Source organism: Gastrolobium bilobum, unplaced genomic scaffold, assembly GCF_033153095.1.
Source record: "Gastrolobium bilobum isolate Gb01-03AN ecotype WA unplaced genomic scaffold, APGP_CSIRO_Gbil_v1 utg47035, whole genome shotgun sequence".
In the NCBI taxonomy this organism is placed as follows: Eukaryota; Viridiplantae; Streptophyta; class Magnoliopsida; order Fabales; family Fabaceae; genus Gastrolobium; species Gastrolobium bilobum.
Window position 1 is genome coordinate 175,912 of NW_026896228.1, and position 17,513 is coordinate 193,424.

General features: G+C 36.2%; 1 protein-coding gene across 1 annotated transcript; it reads right to left on the reverse strand.

Annotated features, from left to right (window-relative positions):
• Positions 1–11,514: 11,514 nt before the first annotated feature.
• LOC133298363 (receptor-like protein kinase HSL1) lies at positions 11,515–16,030 on the reverse strand. The gene is made up of 2 exons (XM_061497632.1): positions 13,316–16,030; positions 11,515–12,864 (listed from the first exon to the last, which is right to left on the reverse strand). Exons 1-2 carry the CDS (start codon positions 15,921–15,923, stop codon positions 12,470–12,472), a joined length of 3,003 nt encoding a protein of 1,000 aa, XP_061353616.1. The 5' UTR covers positions 15,924–16,030; the 3' UTR covers positions 11,515–12,469.
• Between the last annotated feature and the right edge of the window lie 1,483 nt (positions 16,031–17,513).

Below are 17,513 nucleotides of genomic sequence, written 5' to 3' on the forward strand. Positions count from 1 at the left end.
ACAATTTTTTTTATATTTTAACACCAAAACGACGTCGTTTTGGGAGTAAATGTAGATAGCTTATCTGCAATAACTACAGAAATATATATATATATATATATATACCATAGTCGTCAATGTTTGTATGTGTTGTATTTGGACTTTTTGACCACTGTAGTCCTTATTCAATAATTAATTATCAAATTAACCTTGATTATAAATTATTTCAAAAATTTAACTTCTTCAGAAAACATAACACCAATCTACCCGAGTATCCTCCTCCCTATCCGGATATTTTTTGAAAATTTTAAGATACCCGAGTAGGAAAGGAGATACCCAAGTATATTTCAAAAAATTAAAAAAATACTTGAATTATTTACCCGGATAGAAAGGGAGTACCGGGTAAATTATCAACTAAAGCAAGAAATGAATTATTCGACGATAAAGCAAGAAAGGCGAAGAAACCAATTCACGAGAATAATTATCAACTGAGAAGTAACGAACCAATCACAGAAACTCTTTCTAGAAGCCGATGAATAGGCAAAAGAAATGAAATTTCTTATATAACCCAAAATAAATTTTCCAAAAGAGATTAATCTGTAAGTACTCATTCATCTTCAAGAAAAACAGGGGATTTGTTTTCCAATAATTTTTCCTTACGCTGACTATTAATAAGGGATGGAGTTGTTGGCTTGTATCGAGGATTTGTGCTCAATGCTTTAAAAAACCTGCCAAACAGCAGGTACTTGTGATCTTCTATTTTTAGTTACTATGTTTTCAATCTACCATGCCTTGTGAAATTATAATTCTCTTAGTACTTAACTCCTCCCTGATTGTGATGTTCAGTACATTTGCTGAAAAATAAGTAGATAAAATCCTCTCTGAAACTAGTTTGTGCCACACCATGCCACTAAGCATACACAGCTATGTTCAATAGTTACCTGATATATTCCTTGTTTATCTTGCAGTATCAGGGTCACCACATATGACGTTGTTAAACGCCTAATTGCGACGAGTGGACTCACCTCGTAGACTTTAAACAAATCCCATCTCTCACCTTCTTCTCCAAAAGCTTCTTTACAGAGATTGTAGTATCCACCGTTTACTTTCTTCACATAGTCAGAATCCTTTACTGTTTGCAGCAGAGCATATCTCTATTAAAGAATGAAAAATTATTCAGCTTCATGTGCAAATACCATGGACAGTAAGACTTGAAAAAGGGTATTCTAATATATTATAGAATTGTAAATAATCTGTACAAAGGGTTCTCTATTTATAGAGAATAATTGACCTACTTTTAACCTAATGGGCTTGGCCCAATACAACAAAGGGCTTGGCCCAATACAACAATAAATGACTAAATAAAAACTAAATAATAACTAAATCAATATTATTTACAACACTCTCCCTCAAGCTGAAGAATAGATATTTATCATTCCCAGCTTGCTAGTAAGTTCTTGAAATCTGTCTGAAGGAAGCCCCTTTGCTAATAGATCAGCCAATTGACGCCCAGTGGGAATGTATAGAGTGGTAATCAACCCGCTATCAAGTTTCTCTTTGATGAAATGGCGGTCAACCTCAATATGTTTAGTCCGATCATGTTGAACTGGATTATGAGCTATACAAATAGCGGACTTATTATCACATAGCAGCTTCATAGGTCCCTCACATTTTATTTTGAGATCATCAAGAACAATTTTCAGCCACAGTAACTCACAAATGCCTTGAGCCATAGCTCGAAATTCAGCTTCTGCACTTGATCTGGCAACCACATCTTGTTTCTTACTTTTCCATGTCACCAAGTTACCTCAAAGAAACATGCAATAACCAGTGGTAGAACGACGGTCAGTCACGGATCCAGCATAATCAGCATCTGTGTAGACTTCTAAAGATAGATTGCCATCACGTCGGAATAACAATCCTTTACCAGGAGTACCTTTAAGATACTAAAGAATTCTCTCTACTGCCTGCATGTGTTTTTCTTTTGGATCGTGCATAAACTGACTGACAACACTAACAACATAAGCTAGGTCTGGTCTAGTATGGGCCAGATATATCAATTTCCCAACTAGCCGTTGATATTGTCCTTTATCAACTGGAGGACTCTCTTCTTCATAGCCCATCTTGTGATTCTGCTCAATAGGAGTATTAGAGGGTTTACACCCGAGCTTTTCTGCTTCTTTGAGAAGATCAAGAACATATTTCCTCTGGCTGATAAAAATTCCTTTGCTTGAATGAGCTACTTCTATCCCTAGGAAATATCTCAGTTTCCCAAGATCTTTGATTTCAAACTCAGAGGCAAGCCGTGTTTGCAGAATCTGTCTCTCCACAAAATCATCACCTGTGATAATAATATCATCAACATATACAAGGAGCACAGTAAGCTTCCCATTTTGGGAGTGCTTGAAGAAAAGAGTGTGATCTCCTTGGCTCTGTCTGTATCCTAAGGTCATCATAACCTTAGTAAATCTTCCAAACCAAGCACGAGGTGACTGCTTCAATCCATACAAGGCCTTTTTTAATCTACAAACTTTATTTTCCCCCTTCACAGAATCAAAACCAGGCGGGATTTCCATGTAGACTTCTTCTTCTAACTCACCATTGAGGAAAGCATTTTTCACATCAAATTGATTTATATCCCAATTGTAATGGGCAGCAAGGGATAACAAGATTCTCACTGTATTCATCTTTGCAACTGGAGCAAAGGTTTCTTCATAATCAATGCCATAGGTTTGAGTGTAACCTTTGGCCACTAATCGAGCCTTATATCTCTCAAGAGTGCCATCAGAATTATATTTCAGGGCATAAACCCATCTGCACCCTACTGCTTTCTTTCCGTTGGGTCTATCAATAACCTCCCATGTTTTATTTTTCTCCAAAGCATTCATCTCCTCTTGCATGGCTTGAGCCCAATTCCTATCTTTCAAGGCTTCATGTACTGATTTTGGGATTGCAATAGAATCTAGTGCTGAAACAAAGCTTTTGTGCTGCACATAAAGATTAGCAGAGGAAACAAAGTGGGAGATAGGGTATTGAGTACAAGAGGGACATGAGGAACAAGTTTTCTTGTGACAAGATCTTTTTCCTTTTCTAAGAGCAATAGGTAAGTCATCAGAAGTAGAAGCAATGGGTAAGTCATTAGAGATATCAGAAGAAATAGACAAATCATGAGAGGAAATAATATTAGAATCAGAAACAGGAGATTCAGGAGACTCAGAAGAAATAGGAGATTCAGGACTTACCAGTGGTTCAGACGATTGAGGTTGCTGGTGAGACAATATGGGTTGTATCTCAGGTGTATTTGAAGGTTCTGACACACCAGGAGCAGACACACTAGGAAGAGAGAAGATTGATCCAGACTCAAAGAAGGAAGGGGACGAGTCTTCTGAAGAACTATTCTCCCCCTGACGATGAGGACACAGGAAATAAGATTCAGATTCTTGAAAGGTGACATCCATAGAAACAAAAAATTTCCGACTTGGTGGATGATAACACTTGTACCCTTTTTTATAAGGGTTATAACCAAGGAAGACACACTTAAGAGCCCTAGGATCCAACTTACTCCGATGTTGTTTATGAACATGGACAAAGGCAACACATCCAAACACTCTTGGTGGAAGGCTCTGCAATATGGGAACAGAAGGAAAGAAGGAAGTCATGGAATGAATAGGACGGATATTGTTAAGAACCCGTGAAGGTAAACGGTTGATCAAAAAAGTTGCAGCTAATACTGCTTCTCCCCAATAAGAACTAGGAACAGATGTCTGAAAAAGTAGTGCTCTAGCAACTTCAAGAAGGTGATGATTTTTCCTTTCAGCAACCCCGTTTTGTTGAGGGGTATCAACACATGTGAGCTCATGAATCATACCTTTGTCTGAAATGAATTGTGACAGGCGTTGATTGACGTACTCAGTACCATTATCAGATCTGAGTCTTTTAATACCCTTACCAAACTGAGTCTCAACCATGTGATGAAACCGAATAAATATCTCTAGTACTTCAGACTTGTCTTTCATCAAGTATATCCAAGTTATCCGAGTACAATCGTCAATAAAAGAAACAAACCACCTAGCACCTCAAACACTGTGCACTTTAGAAGGGCCCCAAACATCAGAATGGATAAGAGAAAAAGGTTCCCTGCTTTTAATAGTGCTAGAAGGAAATGACACTCGATGGTGTTTTGCAAATTCACAAATATCACAATGAAAGGTCTCAACCGACTTATTGAGAAACAGAGAGGGGAACATAGACTTCAAAAGACTAAATGGTGGATGCCCGAGACGCTTGTGATGGAGCCAAATCATAGACTCTACAGTAGAAGGATGACGTGTCATTAATAACTGATTTTTGCTAGCATGGTCTGGAAGGAGATGATACAACCCATCATGTTCATTAGCAACTCCAATTGTCTTCTTCGTGGTAAGATCCTGAATAAGACAATGAGAAGGAAAAAATGTGATAGAACAATTCAAATCAGTTGTAAGTTTTTGAGTGGAGATAAGATTAGTAGAAAGCTGAGGAACATAAAGAACATTTTTAAGAAACAAGGAAGGTTGAATTTGAATGTTACCAGAACCAATAACTGATTTATGGGATCCATCAGCTACGGATATAGTATGACTACCAACAGTAGGATGATAAGAACAAAACAACTCAGTACGACAAGCCATATGATCAGTTGCACCAGAATCCAAAATCCATGAGGTTTTAAAAAATCAGTGCAAGAAGCAAGAAGAGATATAGAACGTGTGCTCTTACCAGATAAGATCGAAGAACTATCATGCTCGGCCATTCATTAACAAAAAAAAGTTAACAACCAGCGATAAAATCAACCAAACAGAATATCAAATGACCTCTGATCAGAAAAATAATTACAGATCCAGACAAAAGACAAGAAGACGAGAAGAATGGTGGTGGTCCGGTCCAAAAGCACGGCCGCACGCGCCTCCACGCGCCGGAGAAAGGAGCTGCGCGTGGGATTCACTCGCCGGGAAAGGGGCGGCGAGTGTGAGCGCGTGGATGGGCTTCGCCGGCTGAGATTTTTCTGGTGTGGTCGTCCGGTGAGCGCGCACCTGTCTGTAGGTGGTCGCGGTTGAAAAGTCGCCGGAAAGTGGTCCAAACGGTGAAGACAGATCTGATTGGAGGCGGTCGGAGGTGTTTCGGTCGTTTGTGGCGGAGGAACACTGCGTAGAATGATAGATCGGAGGAAAAATAAGGTCAACAATAGTCCCCTTGGTCCAAAAGGTCCCCGGAAAAATTTTCTGGTGGCGGCTAATGGCGGCAAGAGGCAAAGAAATTAGGGTTTTGTTAAAAAAGAAGATAATATGTGCGGAAGCAAAGCCCTCAGATCGAGAGCTCTGATACCAACTTGAAAAAGGGTATTCTAATATATTATAGAATTGTAAATAATCTGTACAAAGGGTTCTCTATTTATAGAGAATATTTGACCTACTTTTAACCTAATGGGCTTGGCCCAATACACAAAGGACTTGGCCCAATACAACAATAAATGACTAAATAAAAACTAAATAATAACTAAATCAAAATTATTTACAACAGTAAGGTTTGAAAAAAAATCACCTTAGGCGAAGGGGCACATAGCTACCATTTTGTGCAAATACCATGGAAAGCGAAAGTGCATATTTACTATGCGGGTAAATAATTCAAGCATTTTCTTGTTTTTTTGAAATATATCCGGGTATCCCCTCTTTATCTGGGTATTTTAAAATTTTCAAAAAATACTCGGATAAGGAGAGTGATACCCGATAAGTTTGATGGTCAACGGTCAAACAAAGACAGATTGATATTATATTTTCTGAAGAGGTTAACTTTTTGAAATAGTTTATAATAAAGGTCAATTTGATAATTAATTATTAAATAAGAGCTATAATGATAAAAAAAAAGCCGCTGTATTTGCGGCTCCCTTAATTGTACTAGATCCTGTGATACTTTTAGATTAAAGCAATTTGCCCAAAATTGCTGATTATCGTAGATTTTTCTTTCCACTACTTTCTTTAGTTAGATATTAAACGATCGACGAGTTTTACATAGTTTTCAGGTGAGATGTTTCATGACATAGAGACATGCATAGTACCGGTATTTAGGATTAAGTGGTTAAAAGTTTGATCCTTCATTTTCTTTTTATGTTTTTAAAATTTAGTTGAATTTGAATAAAATGTAAAGTGGATATGAGTATTTACAATTCAACATCAAATAATTATTTATCCGAAGGAATATGTTAAATATAAATTTTTTGATGAACATTCTCCTAATAACTTAACTTTTTAAAAAAAGAAAATTTGTTCTTTGACATCTTTTTTAATTTTGTAATATTTTTAAGTAAGCACGTATACCGTATTATATTCAACATAAAACATGTGAATGGTTGTGTTTGTCATATTAAAAATGTGTGAATTTCTATAAAATGCCTTTACACTTGTTAATGATATATACAAAATATTTAGCTAAATTTTTTTCAGAACCTATTCATTCTTATATATTGAATTAAAGTATATTCTCTTCAAAGTAGCTTCATCTCTTAGTAAAATTTCTTTTAAAGAATAATACGTTTTATTCTTAATTTTTCATTTTTTCAATTAATTATACATATTTTCTTATTTTTTTATTTTATTTTTCTCTTTTAATCTATATTTTTAAAATTCTACAAAAATAAATATACACATATTCCTTTGTAATACTAATTTTTTATTAAATATATTTTTAATTTACATTTTTAAATTTAATTTTAACTATGTAACAAAATTCCTAATAAATAATTTTAGGGAATATATTCTCTTATAGTTATACATATTATGGCTGACTAGTTACAGCTTAGAAATATATATTTTTCCTGGTCTTGTCACAACCCAGTAATGGAAACCACAAGAACGTAAGAGAAACTAGTATTATAAGCCCACAAGCGGCCCATGCTCATAATCTTGTTGGCATAATTCCTATCTCTAAATAGGGAGATTATTTATTGTAAATCGAGATCACTATTTTTTAGGTGGTACTTTAATGTAAATATGATCATAAAATTAAAAAAAAAATAACAGAAATAAAACGAAAAAAAAATTAATATTGTAAAAGAAAATATTAAAAGATTTAGTGGTCCTGCAGCATATAAAATATTTCCCTAAGCAGAACCACTAATTAATGCTACAAGATCTAATAAATCTCAAGATTCTCCTAGTTGATGACGTTTCTCCTTTTTATATTTGTAATCAGATAACTAGTATCAGATAGCGGGATTTATTGGAGGGATGTATTGTATGTATGGCTGTTAATTGGCTGAATGTGAGGTTATCCAATATTAGCATTGATGGATATTAAATCTTAACCCAAAATGGTAGGGGTGTTTGGTAGGAGAGTTTTTTTTGGGTGCTTAAGAAAGTTGTGATGAATTTTTTAGTTGACTATATTTGATAGGAGATTTTAAAAAATTTGCCATAATTTGAATTTGCACAGCACTCTTAGTTTGTGTGTAAAATTGAAAAATTTGCCATTTCAGAATTATTATTCCATTAAACCAAAAAGTAGAAAAAAATAATGGATACAAATGTCCCTTCTCAAAAAATGTGTCAAAAAAAAACTAGAGAGAGAATCTTCTTTGTAGTTAGTCAATGGTTAGTTGGTAATTTTATCATGTTTTTCCATCAATATTTTACCTTCAACCAAACATAAATTTAGAAAATTTAACCCAATTTTTTCAGTAATATTTTAACCTACCAAACAACTTTTTTTTAGCTTTCTTATCAATCTCATTTTTCTAACATATTCTTAGTAATTATATTTACATGATAAAAAAAAAATTTCTTCTGCCAATTTAAATTCATAGATTATACCACTTATATTGACCTCGTTTAGTCCGTTCTTAATTAATGTGAAGGTGGACTTGTTCACAATTGAATTCTCAACACTATTTGCGAGCTAGGGGCCATAGGTTGATTTGAGATAGATTCGTGTCATCTCGTAATTCGTTTATAAAAATGGTGCCTCCCTCTCCATCTCCCTGAAATGCTAGTGTTAGTCTGCTTTGTTGTTCGTTGAGTATCCCTGTTCAGCTCCCTGAAACGCGATCACGTAATTCGTTTTCTCAGAGGTCTAAATATGAATTTACACAATAGCAAGTCACAAATCATGCTCATAGAGCCTCTGCCGAACCTGAATAAAGAAAACATCTTCTCTGGTGACTCAACAAGAAAGGCAGATGGCAACTAGAACCATCGTGCACGTGCTTGCAAATGACTCGAAAGCCTTTACATTGGAGCAGCAGCAACGTCGAAGCAATTTCACGAAATACAAGAACGCTAAACGTGGTTCTAAACTCTTCACACACTGCGGAAAGACGAATCAAGCTATTGATACTTGCTTTGAAAAAACATGGCTATCAGTTATCCAAAAAAAAAAAACATGGCTATCCTCTCGGGTACAAGTTTAAGCCTGGGAATTCTAGTTCTGCTAACAATATTTCTCATGGTGCAGCTGGCCTTAATGATGATCATCGTGCTGAGAATTCAATCTAGAGTGCGTGTTTCATTCTATAAGCAGAAGTGTGATATATTACAACGTCTTCTGATAAATTTAACAATACATGAGATCTTAAATTTATCAAATACTATCAGTATACATCATTAGAAGTTGTGGGAAACCAAAAAAAAAAAAAAAAAAAATCTTAATTTTAATCCCATATTTAAACAAGTCGTGCAAAGCTCATTTCATGTGTATGGGTCAGGTCGGGTCAGGTTTTTGTGCCGACTCGACCCAACTTGATTTTTATAGGTCTTAAATTTTGACCTGACCCACTTTAATTTGATCCAAGTCAGGTCTGACTTGGTTTATATTTTTTTGAACTAGTTCAGAACCGGGTCAGAGTTGACCTGACTTTGTTTCTGAATTGGGTCTAACTTGGTTTTCGACTTCTGAAGTAGGTCAAATCTGACCTGACCCGTTTTTGACTTGGTTTCAAAACATGTTTTTAATTTGATTTTTTTATAGTTATTGATTTATTTTTTAAACTCATGTAATTTAATTATTTATTTGTTTTAAAATATATAAATTTTATAATAAATTTGATATTTCTTGAATAAAAAAAGGAATGTAATTTTAAGCCCTTGCACATGTGAAGCAAAATTAGTGAAAATTAATAAAAAGTAAAGGATGAGAGAACGGTCTTCCCATCTTAAGATGACAAATCACTAATTTTAACAATACTAAAAGAGATCATATTTTCGATGAAATTTCTGCGTTGCAAACGATGAAAATTTCGTCACAAAATTATTTTTTCGTCGGAATACTTTTTGTCGAAAAGCAACGAAATTTTTTCACTAATGAAAATTTTTACAAAAATAAATTTTCTATCGAAATTTAGTTTCCGTCAAAAGTTTTGACGCAAATGATTTCCTCCATCAAATGTTTTAAACGAAAAAAGAATTCCGTAAAAAAATTTGACAGAATGTTTTTCGTTCAAAATTTCGATGGAATGTGTTCTGACGAAAATTGTTTTGAGGGAAATGTTTCATTTGAAACTTTCGACGAAATTTAGATTCTCTAAAGAATTTTGACAGAATATTTTTTCCGTCAAAATTCTTTATCGAAATAATTTTTAACAAAAAATTTTACGAAAAATTTTGACATAAATGTGTTCCGTTAAAAATTGTGATGGAAATATTTTTTATAAAAAAAACTTGACGAAAATATTTAGTCGAAAATTTTCGATGGTAATGTGTTTCGCTAAAAATTTCGACGAAATTTTTTTTTTGTCAAAAAGTTTAACGAAAATATTTCCGTCGAAAACTTTCGCCGAAATTTGAATTCTGTAAAGGATTTTGATGAAATTTTTTTCCGTCAAAAAATTTCAATGGAAATGTGTTTCGGCGAAATTTTTGATGAATATGTTTTTTTGTGAAATAATTTGACGAAATTTAGATTCTGTAAAAAAAATTTCCGTCAAATTTTTTTACTAAAATATTTTTAGTCAAAAAATTTGATGAAAATATTTTTCGTCAAAAACTTTTACGAAAATTTTTGATGGAAATATTTTTTGTAAAAATTTTTGACGTAATTGTTTTACGTTAAAACTTTTTTTTTAACGTAATTGTGATTTTTTTTTCTTTTTTTTTAACCTATGGGTGTGGGTCAAGTTTTGGGTCAATGAGTCATTATTAAAACAAGTCAGGTCTAAAACTGACCCAAGTAAAAGTGGGTCAGTATTTAAACCCAGTTCAAAAATAAAAAATAGGTATTTATGGGTCAGTTCAAGGTCAGATCAAGAGCATGGCAAGTGAACCAGTTTTTTTGCACACCCCTAGGTATGATGGTATAAAAATATTTGATATAATGTCTTAGTCTCGGCTTATATAGCTTACCTTTGATCGAATTACAAAAATAAGTTAACAAATATATACATAAATTGACCTCAACACTAGGGGTGATAAACGAGTCAGGGGCCTTTTAGGGGCCATTGGCTCGGCTCGTGAAGGCCTGAGCTTACATGTCTAATATTGGTTGTATGAACCAATCTTGAACTTGTATAAAAGCTCGTTTAGTAAAAAGGCTTCAGGCTCCAATTCAAAAGCTCGGCCTTGGAGCCTCTCAGGCTGACCCAGTATAATAATTTTTTTATTTTTTTTTATATTTTTTATACTATTTGTAATAGCCTTCTCTCTCTTCTCAATCCATTTCACCTCTATTTTATTAGTTAAACAGACTTTTTGAATGATTTTGTTCTATATTATGCTTTTTGGATATACATTGAATTTATGAATATTTATGGAATTACTAGTGCTGTTGATTGTATGTTCTGTTTGGATAAATTTTTGTTGTCTTATTTTTTCTAACAGGCTAATAGACTAAATCAGGCTTTTATTTCTTGTAAATAGGGCAGGCCACAGGCCGATAATTATATTCATAACAGGTAACAGGCTTGGTACGGCCGACACATTTAAACACAAATTTAACCTTTTAAGACCAAAGCTCGACTCGGCTCGGCCCGTTAACACATCTACTCAACGGCGTTAACACCCCTATTCAACACCTTCGAACCGTGATAAAACAAATTACCATGATGCTACTATCAAGCGTTTTTTTTTTTTTTTTTTTTAAAGTTGTTAGCATTTTTTTAGAATAACAAAATTAAGTACTGAACAGAAAATTCGAATTCGATTGAATAGAAAATATTGGTAAAAGGTCGTAGGAACAAAGTTTGCCGTGGCAAGTTTGCGAATTAATAGCATACTGTTGAGCCACATTGCTACAGAATGGTCTTACAACCTCAGCATTTATGACCCATGTATTGGCTTGGGATTTGGCACGCACTCACTGTATTAACTGGTTTTCAAAATACATGCAACAGTGGCACGTTTGGGGAGCTATTAAACAAAACCATAAGAAGATGTGTGAATGGTGATTCATTCGGCAGGAACTACAGGGCATTTAGCAATAAGTCATCGGACAAAAGTAACACATCACCAAGCAAAGCATAGCCTGAGAAACACAATAATCAGTACTAACAGTGTCTTATTCCATTGTTGGGTGTGCAAGAGAGAACTTCAATTAAAGTGGAGTAGTTAAAAAGTTCAATCTTTCATCAATCTCACAATAACTTCGTTTACCTTTCTTCAGACAATAAAGTAGTTGACATATAAATAACCACTAGACAGAATAAGGACTAGCAAAAAATAGCAAAATTCCACTGTTAGATGTAGCAACAATATGACTGCCACATCGCCTTGGTCATTTTCCTGAAGGATATATTCCCCATCACCATTAATCACAGACGGAACCTGCAGTTTAAAGAGAGGGCCCAGAGAGGACAAGCCTGCCCAACAACCTCATTGACTACGCTCTTATAACTGCTATCATATTTGTTTGAGCACTGTGAGATGTAAATTCTCAAGCTGAGAACAGCTATAGCATTTAAGGTGGACCATCCAGAAAATTATAAACATTTAAGCATATGAGCTAGCTACAGATTCCCCATTCGGGGAGATCATCTTCTATGAGATGATAATAGAGTGAGAACTGAAACTACTGTTGTGTTTAGCTTAAAGAATTTTGAAGCCATCAAAGATGAAACATAGGTTAGCTATTACCTCCCTTGATATTTATTTAAGGACTGTAGTTATGTTGTATGGCTTCCATTTCTCATTTCCCCATTAGGCCCAGTGGCATGTTCCTAGAACCAAAAATATAAAACAACACAGAATTTCGAAGCCATTGATATTACAATATTAAAACTCTAAATCTATTTAATCAATGTACCCAAAATATAGACCTACTTTAGAGGGTAAAACATCAACTCCTCAAGAGCCTCTAAATCTCTGATCCCCCCTCACACACACACACAAAAATTATCTTTTTTCTTTTCTTTAGTCAACTTTGTTAAGCAAAGCATGGGTAAAAAACATGGAAGGAAGTTGGCTTATAGTAAAATAAAAGCTTTGAGATCCCCCTTCAGAATCAAATGATCTAACCCATGTAAAGACTTGAATTAAGCAACACTTCCATGATCTGAGGCATCTTCATAGTAATAAGGGGATAACTTTCCATCTTTCTTGACAGGTTTCGTTTGGTTCTTCTCTGTGCCCACCTCTTGTAACATCTTCACCACTCTTCTCATTGAAGGCCGGTTGATTGGAAGAGGACTAGTGCACAGGAGGCCAATGTTGAAGACCTTGCAAATTTCTTCTTTGAAACAAGAATCAAGCCTGGAGTCAAGTACATGATCCACGCCTTTCTGATCCAAGGTAGTGCACACCCACTTAACCAAGTCTTTCTCCCCAAATTCAGGGTCCACCGGACGTCTTCCAGTGACCAACTCAAGTATGACGACACCAAAACTGTATATGTCGCTCTTCTCATTCACTCTAAGCGTGTATGCATACTCTGCAGGAGAAAAGGATCATGTCAGTTTGGCAGCAGAAATACAAAGCATCGCAAAACTATTAATGGGAATTGTGATACAATTCTATGAGAATGGCTGTTAGATTTCAAAAGAAAATCAAAAGATGCTAAATAACCTGTACTTTAGACCCTGTAGTATTCATATTATACATACAACTATAAAGAAGAGCTATATAATGTCAACAAAAATAAATCACTAGTCTCAAAGCAACAAAAACACATTAACAGTATTGCCCATGCACGAAACTACCATTGTAATTTGTAGGGTCTAAGGAGTATAAGATGCACATACATCTGACAGACAGTAGCAGACCAAGAATCAAATTACTCTAATAACCCACTTAACCATACACTGAATGTATCTCAGATTCATCAAAACAAGATTGAACATGAGGGGGAAAATGAAACTAAATAAGGTAAAATTTATGCTAACCTGGTGCTATATACCCACAAGATCCAGCTATGATGGACATGGATTTAGTTCCTTTCCCTGTAGTTTCGACTACCTTAGCTACCCCAAAATCTGCCACCCTTGCACCGAAGTCCCCATCCAACAAGATATTGTTAGATTTCACATCTCTATGAACAATTGGGGGAACACAGTCATGATGCAGATAAGAGAGGCCTTCTGCAGCATCAATAGCTATCTTGTATCTGGTTGGCCAATCCAACAACCCTCCTTTACTGCTATGCAACAAATCACCAAGACTACCATTGGGCATATACTCATAAACCAAGAGCTGGCAATCCCTGGTTGTGCAGCAACACCATAGCTTGACAATGTTCTTGTGCCGAATTTTGCCCAACGTTCCAACCTCTGCATCAAAAGCATTGTCCTGAACTCTACCCTTTTCGACATCTCCACTCTCTATTTCCTTCCTGACCCCTCCCCATATCTTCTTAACAGCTACAGCCTCCCCACTGCTAAGTACAACCTTGTAGACTTTCCCCGACGATCCACTTCCAATCACATTATCTTCATCAAGGCAATTCAAAATCTCATCTTCACCAAAACCCAGTTTATGAAACGACATCAAAGTCCACTTTGATTTATCAATAGCCCTTTTTGCATCCTTGAAATTCTTATACTTGAAATAGAACCCAACAACACCGCCGAGGAACACCAAAGTGGCAACAATGAAAATTGCTCGAAACAACCAAACATAACCCGCACTCTTTTCTTCGCCCCTGCCATCACACAGGCCTTTCAAATCCCCACACAAACCAGGATTACCCAGAAAACTAGACTTGTACACATCCTTAGCCAACAGAGGGGGAAGTTCCCCAGAAAGACGATTATAAGACAAATTGAGCTGATTTAGCTTCAGATTCTGCAACCCCCGAGGGACTTTCCCTGTAAATTGGTTTCTCGAAAGATCAAGAAAATTAAGGACAGACAAACTCCCAATCTCATCAGGAATCTTCCCACCAATCTCATTGTTAGCCAAATTCAAATCATTAAGCTTCTTTAAAGAACGAATACCCTTTGGGAGCTCACCAGAGAGCCTGTTGTTGTGAAAATCAAGAATCCCAAGCTGCCCAAGATTCACAATACTATCAGGCAGTGAACCACTGAACATGTTATCACTACCAGAAAATTCCACAAGATTTTCCAACCAACCAACCTCATCGGGAATCGTTCCCGTGAAGTTGTTCTTCGACAAAATCAACAATGACAGGTTCCCTGCCCCAGCAATGGTCTTCGCAATGGAACCCGAAAAAGAGTTTTCAGCGAGTTCAAGCAGATACACGTGGGGCAAGCCCCAGATCCCCGCCGGAACCTCGCCGGTCAACCGGTTGTAACCGAGACGGACACGCGTCAAGCTCTGGCACGTGCCAAGACTCGCCGGAATGTCACCGTCGAACAAGTTGTATATCATCAGAATCTCCTCCATCACCCCAAGATCACACAGCGTCGCCGGAATGCGTCCCCAGAACTGGTTGCTCGAAACATCAAGCCACCTCAAAGGGGAATGCTTCCCGAGATTCGCCGGCAACTTTCCGGTGAGCCGGTTCCCGAACAACCTCAACTCATAGAGATTCGGCGAGTTGGCTATACTCGCCGGCAACTCACCCTCGAAGCGATTCTCATAGAGGTTGAGGCTCTCGAGTGGCAACGAGCACAGCTCCTCCGGAATCTTCCCCGTCAAGTGGTTCATCGAAGCGTCGAGAAGCCTCAACGCAGTGAGGTTCCCCATTCCCCGAGGCAACTCGCCGGACAAGGAGTTATTATACAACTCAATCTGCTCCAAACTGGTCAACTCAGTGAGCGAACTCGGGATTGAACCGTAGAGGTCGTTGAGCGCGAGGTCCAAGTCCTTGAGCTTCTTGAGGTTCCCGAGAGAGTCAGGGATCACGCCAACGAGGTTGCACTGAGTGAGCCAAAGCACCTCCAGGTTCGTGAGGTTCCCGAGCTCCGGCGGGATCCGACCAGGGAAGAACGGGTTGTAAGAAAGGTTGAGCATTTTCAAAGTGGTGACATTTCCCAGATAAGCAGGAACGGTGCCTTCTAGAAGGTTCGAGACAAGGGACATAACCTCAAGTTTCTTGAAGGTTCCGAATGATTCGGGAATAGGGCCGGAAAAGTTGTTGCCGGTGAGGTCGAGGTATTTGAGGTTTGGGAGGAGGGGCAAGGTGTTGGGGAGGGGACCGGTGAGGAGGTTCTGGGAGAGGTCGAGGTGGACGAGGTTGTTGCAGAGGGTGATGTGGTCGGAGAGGGTTTGGTTGATGGAGTTGTTGAAGAGTATGATGGAGGTTAGGTTTGGGAGGCGGCAGAGGATGGATGGCGGGAACGGCCCTGCAATGTTGGTTTCGGAGAGGTCGAGGTTGGTGACGGAGGTGTTGGTTGGGTCGCAGGTTACCCCAAACCAGTTGCAAGGGGTGGTGTCCCTTGAGTTCCACGATGAGAGTCTAGAGTCAGGGTCATCCAGGGTTAGCTTGAATTGGTAGAGGTATAACCCTTCTTGGTTCAGACACATAACGCTCAGTGGTGACATTGAAAACAGAATGCAGAGAAAAAGGAAGAGACGTAGCATTCTCATTGTGACTGAATGAGTGAGTGAGGTGAAGAGCGTGCTGAATTTATTTCAAGGAGAAACTAACAGAGAGAGAGAGAGAGAGAGAGTATTTGAGTGCTGTTTGGCACGCATAGTTTTAGTACTGAGTAGTAGTGATTTGAGTTGGCATTGTGTCTATTTTTGTTTCGTTCTTCGGTGAAATTATAATGTAGCCAGATTTGATGGTTGACGACAATGTCTTTTTCTTTCGTTGTTAGGAGAAGATAGTGTTTTATCCGGATACTCGTGTTAATTAACGTAACTATATCATAAAATTATAAAAATACAAGTGTGAATCAAGAATCATAAAAAAAAAAAGAAGAAAAAAAGTTATAAAATTATCATTTTTAATTTGATTATTAATGAATAAAATCATTTCATATGATAACATGTTTATGTTAAATAACACATGAGATGGTTTATTTCCATTTCTATCCACTCTAACTTTATTGGCAATGGATCCTCTCACATAAAATATTTATTTATATCTTTCTTTTCACATTCATTAAATAGATAAGATCCAATTATTATTAATAAAAAAGAGATAAATATAAAAATTTCACATTATGAGATCATGTGAGATTTTAACATAAAAGGATCCCCTCCCAATTTTATTATTTACTTTATTTTAAATTCTTTATCATTTTTAAAATTTATGAATGTGTTAATCGTTTTTTAATTTTATATTTAACTATTTATTTTTATTAATAAAAAAGTTAATAAATAAATAGATAACTTAATCACACGCTGTATCTATCAGTTTCTTTAAAATTAAAAATAATCAATAAATTTTTATATAAAAATGAAAAATATATTAATTGAAATAGAGTATATTATTTTTATCATCAAACAATTATATGAAACAGCTACGTGAATGCTAGTTACATAACTGCAAAATTTTGGGTGACAATTTTTAAAAATAAAATTAGTAATGTTACAAAAGATGACTAAAACTCTTAGGAAGGAAAAAGCTTAATACGTTATGTATCAAAAAAAAAATCTTAATACGTGCCCATAAGGCTACACGAGAGGTTTACAAAAAAAAATGTAGTGATTAATTAACAACAACAAATTGCTTTCATGGAGTGGCATGAATAGTAATTGAGGTGAGGTGACCAATAAGGGGAAAACAAGTCTTGGTGAAATATTAGTAACAAACAATGGAAGGTGGTTTTGGACTGGTCAGAAAAAGACACACTATTGGTGTTAGTGTTAGTTACAACATACATATTGTGATGATACTAGAGACTAAAATTTCCTCCGTTGATACTCACGTCATTGTTTCAAGAGGCATGATACTTTGACACCGGTGTCAAATTTAAAATTTGACATTTTATCTGATAGCCGTTAGATCAAAAAAGATCAACGACTCTGATTTATAAGCATGTGATACCATTGATCTTTTTCGATCTAATGACTCTCAGATGAGGTGTCAAATTTTAAATTTAACACCGGTGTCAAAGGATTCTGCCTCTTGTTTTAATAAGCTATTTAGGTATCAACTTTTCTTGTGGAGTTAATATACATGAATCGGAAGGCAAATTCATAAATTCGTAATGCCTTTCTATGTATCAT

Coding starts and splice junctions, on each gene's coding strand:
- LOC133298363 (XM_061497632.1), bottom strand. CDS start 15,923: ATGAGAATGCTACGTCTCTTCCTTTTTCTCTGCATTCTGTTTTCAATG. Junction 12,865..13,315: donor TTGTGGGTATATAGCACCAG/GTTAGCATAAAT, acceptor TTTCTCCTGCAG/AGTATGCATACACGCTTAGA.